We start from the raw sequence: 5000 nt of genomic DNA, 5'->3' as shown, positions 1-5000 counted from the left end.
CGAAGCAAGTAAAACTGTAGGATTTGAATGAAGTCTCCTTCCAAAAAATAAATAAATAAAAAAACCTGTATTCTGATAACCTGCTGATAGGGCTTCGTTGTTTGCATTTGCAAATTTAGTAACATTAGTAATGAAGTCTACCTGTACTTGAAGTTGACTGTAACTGGACAATTTGCGTTAACTGTTTGTGCATTCCACGGATACGCCCTTGTAGGCGTCTTGTTTATCCATAGTTTGTGGACCTTTTTTAATAAAACAATTATTATTGCACTCACGCTTGTTGGGTATGAGGTGATTATAGCCAACTCGGTGCTATGCGCCTTATTGGCTATCTATCATCCCATATCCAACATGGGTTTGTGGGATAATTGTTAATTATAACATGGATTGTTAAGTAGTAAGGCATTGTGACAAACATGACTAAACGAGCCTGTATTACGATTCCTACCGCAGTACCCACGTGTATGCCATTTGTGACTATTTTCTGAAGTGTAATTTTGCCATTTGTAAATTCATTCATAGAATTTTCATGTCAGTTTTTGCCTAAAGGTTTATGCAAATGAATAATATTGCATCAGAGTAGTCTGGTCAATTCAAGGGTGTGAGTAAAATTTGAAGATGGGGGCTGGTTTGATTCGATCATCTGTTATTGTATCAACTGTGTGACGGACTGTATCAACAAGGGGCGTAACAGCCCCTCTTGAAGGGGTATTTGGGGCATGCCATTTTTATAAGTTCACTCCCAATAGACACATTTTCAAAAGTAAAATTGATAGGAATGTTTAGACGACTTCATGTTGTCATTGTCAAAAGGAGTTTTAATCTTAGGTTTGAAAGAATCTGCCTTTAATTTTTTTCAATTAAGGGAAAACACGAGTTGACCTCTCTGGGTGAGTAAGGGTAAGCTAATGCTTTTCATTGGTTGTCATGGGAGGCGCGGTGGCCTCATGGTTTGAGCGCTCGACTCTGGATCAAGCAGTCCCGGTTCGGGTCCTTACCGGGATCATTGTGTTGTTTTTTTGGGCAAGACACTTTGCTCTCATGGTGCCTCTCTCTACCCAGGTGTATAAATGGGTACCGGCAATTTTAATGCAGGGGGTAACCCTGCGATAGACTAGCATCCCATCCAGGGGGGAGTAGAAATACTCCTAGTCGCTTCTTGCTATTGAAACCGGAGATAAGCCTACAGGCTTGAAGAGCAGACTTTACTTTACTTTACTTTTTCATTGGTTGTCAGTACTTGTTGAAACCACTTGGTCATGCATGACATATTACATCAGTCAAAATGTTGATTGTAAACAGGTCGTTAATTATATTCCTGTTTTCTATTATTTCAGATAGTGTTGAAGAAGTGAACAAGAAAGTTGATTTGTTAATGAAGAAAGGTATAGTTTAATGTAGAATAATTTAATTTAGTATATAATAAATAATATAATTATTTATATAAATTGCCAAAATTGTGTTCATAACTGCGAGGATCATAGCTTTACTTAATTTAGTATATGTATACATGTATATTATTAGTTATTTTATTACTATATATAATTTAAAGAAAACGACTAAACTTTTGAAATTGCAAGACATGTTTCGACAGAAACTTCTGTCACCTTCAGTTGATAATGTACGAAGCGTTAAGTTGAATTTATAAGTCGGAAAAAAAATGCTTATTATGCCAGTAACAACGGAATGTACATAAAACGTGACAATGTGAGAATTAAAAGGATAGTTTTAGATTTACGTGATGCAGTTGTTAAGAGAAGGTTGCTCTCTTTGAATATGAAAAGCTTCTTTTATCTTGAGTTGAATTATTACATTATTTTAATTTTGGTATAATTTTATTTAATTTATTATAGAGTATATTTTGCTTGCTTTAAATCCAGTTCTCTGGTTGGATTGTGCTTTTTGCGCATTTATTGAATTGGGCCTTTAGAAATCACAGAAGTGATTATTAACTTGAGAAATTGATAAAAGTGCCATTGACTTTTTTGTGAGATGTGAATGGTTGTACTCCCCTTGTGGCTTAACCTCTTTACAGGACCCTAGGCAGTAAAAAGGGAACAAGATTTGCAAAATTTTATTTTTTGGTTGCAATGTGTAGTTTTCAGTTGACTTATATCGCCATTTTAGATTAGCATGGCCCCTGCACATGGATGAGACACAAATTTGTGAAGCATTCCAAATTTTTAAGGGAGGCAGTGCGACCCAGTGGTTAGTGCGCTTGCCCTGATATCTGGAGTTTCCAGGGTTCAAGACCCGCTCTGACCATTCGTTGAATTTGATCCTGGTAGTCCCTGGTTCAACTTCTAAGCTGCACTTGTAAATAGCCAACTGGTTTTCTTCCTGTCAGTTGGGATTGATAACAGTTGTTGTTGTTCTGTTCTTTCGTTTTATTCATTGTGTTTTATTGGCCCTAAAAAGCCTTTGTGGGGAGTGGTGAATGGTGGTGGGTGTAGGGGCTGCTAAGTATGTAATGTGTAGAGTCCTATAGTGTGACATCATAAAAAATTTAAATTGTGAAATTATGGGATTTTTTGGAGTATTATGAAAGAACAACATCCAAAAGCCCTACTTGTCAAAACTTAGCATTTCAAGGCCAATTTTTTTGTGATATTAGCCCAGTTATGCTCTGATGACTCCATACAAATCCTTCTAAACTTGACTCAGTTCATAATATTAGGAACCAAGTCAAATTTAGAAGGATTTGTATGGAGTCATCAAAGCAAAACGGAAGTAGTATCTCCAAGACAATTTGCCCCACAATGATGTTCTTCAAAATATCCCAACAAATCCCATGATTTAAAAAATTCAATGTTTATGACGTCTTCACTTTAGAACTCTATTGTATTTTAGGAAAAACGGTCTTTCCTCCTTTACTTCCTACATTTTTCATTTTTAACAAAGTTTTTTTGTTCTTTTCTTTTTTGTCAATTGTACTCAAAGAAATCTCGACAACACAACCAATAAGTGAGTTACCACTAGAGGTTTTTGACGCCGCAATCTTTGTTGCAGTTGAACCTTCCGCTTGACTTCAACTAGTTTGCTTTCCCACGCGCCTGGTTACCTCAGAGATATAATAAATATCTTACTAACCTCGTTTTCTCCGTCCGTACTGAAAGTTACGGATCTTCCTTGTTCTCCGTCGATTTATTGTCTAAGCGCAAAATAAATCAACGGGGAAAATCTCTGTCCGTAACTTACAGTACGGACCTCGTACTCGGTTAGCAAGGTCTCTCCTCCTTTACTTCCTACATTTTTTTCATTTTTAACAGAGTTTCTTTCTTTCCTTTTTTTAGTTCTACTAAACGAAATGATGACAACGCAACCGAGAAGTGAGTTACCAGAAGAGGTTTCCAACATGCATGGCCGCGCTGCGGAGGTTGATATCATTTTCCAAGCCATCTCAGATGATAGTCCTTTTGCTGGAGCCCTTGTCAGTGGAATTCCAGGAATAGGCAAGTCTACTGTTGCTATTCGGGCTGGTCACCAGCTAAAAGACAAATGTCAAAGCATTGTAAAGTTTTGTTCTTTGAGAGACGTTCATCAACTTGAAATGGAAGGTACATGTAAAATGGAAGGTGAATGGAGGGAAATTTTGAACGTGTGTGATCCTGGACATCAACAAGCCAACAAGAACCCTCGTCATGTCTTGCTCAGCTGGTGCAGGCGTCTTGAAGGTAACATAGTCCTTATTCTGGACAATGCGGAAGATTCTATGGAAGATGGAACCATAGAATCGTTCAGTGACATGCTGAGAGACTTGAGGATGTGTTCTGATTCTAAAATTAAATTTTTGATTACTTCAAGGCGATCCGATAAAGTTTTGGTCTCAGACCTAAAGCTTAATTATATAAAATTAAACCCATTGGGTGGAAAAGAAAGCATTGAAATTTTAAAGGGTGGTGCTAAAATTTCTTCGGGTAACCTCTGCAAGGTAGAAGCTCAGTTAAGCAAGGTAGCCGAACTCTGTGAGAACATTCCACTGGCACTTCAACTTGCAGGACCCCTGTTGTCGTCAGAATCTGAGTACGATTTTGAAGAGCTTATTCAAGCACTGGAAAACAACCCAACGGAAACGCTTGGTCACGGTCTTCAGCAAATGATGGAAATAGCATTTGAAAAACTCGACAGGCCACTGAAGGATGCACTAGTTTGTCTGTCGGTGTTTGTTCGATCTTTTGACAAAAAAGCAGCCGTAGCAATGATTGGTGTTAATTGTGCCAAGTATCTGATGGAACTGACGCAGAGGTGCCTCATCCAAAAACAGGATCACCGATACCTTATTCACTTATTCATTAGAAGCTATGCCAGACAGATGGGGAAAAGAGATGACTTTGTTCATATTTTGTTCCATGGCCAACAGAGATTTGTCGAGCACTTCCTGTCGCTTCTACAGCCCAATTCAGATAAATTTTGGGGCAAAGACACTTGCAAAGAATCATTTGACTTGTTCAATGAAGAAAGAATCAATCTTGAGTCGACTCTTGAAGAGATTCGTGGGAAGAAAATCAGAAACTGCAGGGAACTGGAATTCGTTGTTGATAACTGCCAACAGTTGGCTTCCTACCTTGAATTCTGTGTTCCCTTCCAGCTTTATCGAGGTTTTCTAGATGGTCTTCTACATTTTGCCATAGAGCAAGGAAAAGTAACAAATCAGGTCGAGATATTGCTTCTTCTTCATCACGAGTCAAGGGAGCATGGCAATACTAGTGAAGAATTTGTTTGCCGAGCCATTAAATTGCACGATGAGCATCCTAAACTTTTTAAGAAGGCATCTCAGGTCTTTTATCTGAGTCATTATGGCAGACATATCTCACAGGACTGTGGTAGCAGAGAAAAAGCACAACCTATTCTAAAAGAGGCGATCAGCATATTTGAGGAAGAAGACCTTGGTAGCACCTTTGATAAGGGCAGAATTCTTGTACAGCTGGGACATAATGAGAAATTTTTAGAAAGGCACGACGAGGCTCGTAAATACTACGAGGAAGCACTGAGTTTTCGTC

General features: G+C 38.3%; 2 protein-coding genes and 1 pseudogene across 10 annotated transcripts in view; all 3 read left to right on the top strand.

Moving 5' to 3' along the window:
* The window catches only part of LOC138028222 (uncharacterized), a 77045-nt gene that overhangs the window by 41008 nt on the left and 31037 nt on the right, over positions 1–5000 (top strand). The gene's annotated exons all lie outside the window — the stretch shown is intronic.
* Positions 1–5000, top strand: part of LOC138028219 (uncharacterized) — a 25169-nt gene that overhangs the window by 8637 nt on the left and 11532 nt on the right. For both annotated transcript variants that reach the window (XM_068875668.1, XM_068875669.1), the window contains exons 4-5: positions 1338–1385; positions 3294–5000. The exon at positions 3294–5000 is cut by the window's right edge and continues 447 nt beyond it. In XM_068875668.1, coding sequence (XP_068731769.1) covers positions 1338–1385; positions 3294–5000 — 1755 coding nt within the window. The remainder of the gene's footprint in view (positions 1–1337; positions 1386–3293) is intronic.
* LOC138031064 (U6 spliceosomal RNA) lies at positions 2125–2185 on the top strand (annotated as a pseudogene).

Source organism: Montipora capricornis, chromosome 13 (assembly GCF_036669925.1).
Source record: "Montipora capricornis isolate CH-2021 chromosome 13, ASM3666992v2, whole genome shotgun sequence".
Lineage (NCBI taxonomy): Eukaryota > Metazoa > Cnidaria > Anthozoa > Scleractinia > Acroporidae > Montipora > Montipora capricornis.
Note: the sequence above shows the minus strand (reverse complement) of the source record. Positions and strands in the feature narration are given on the sequence as shown.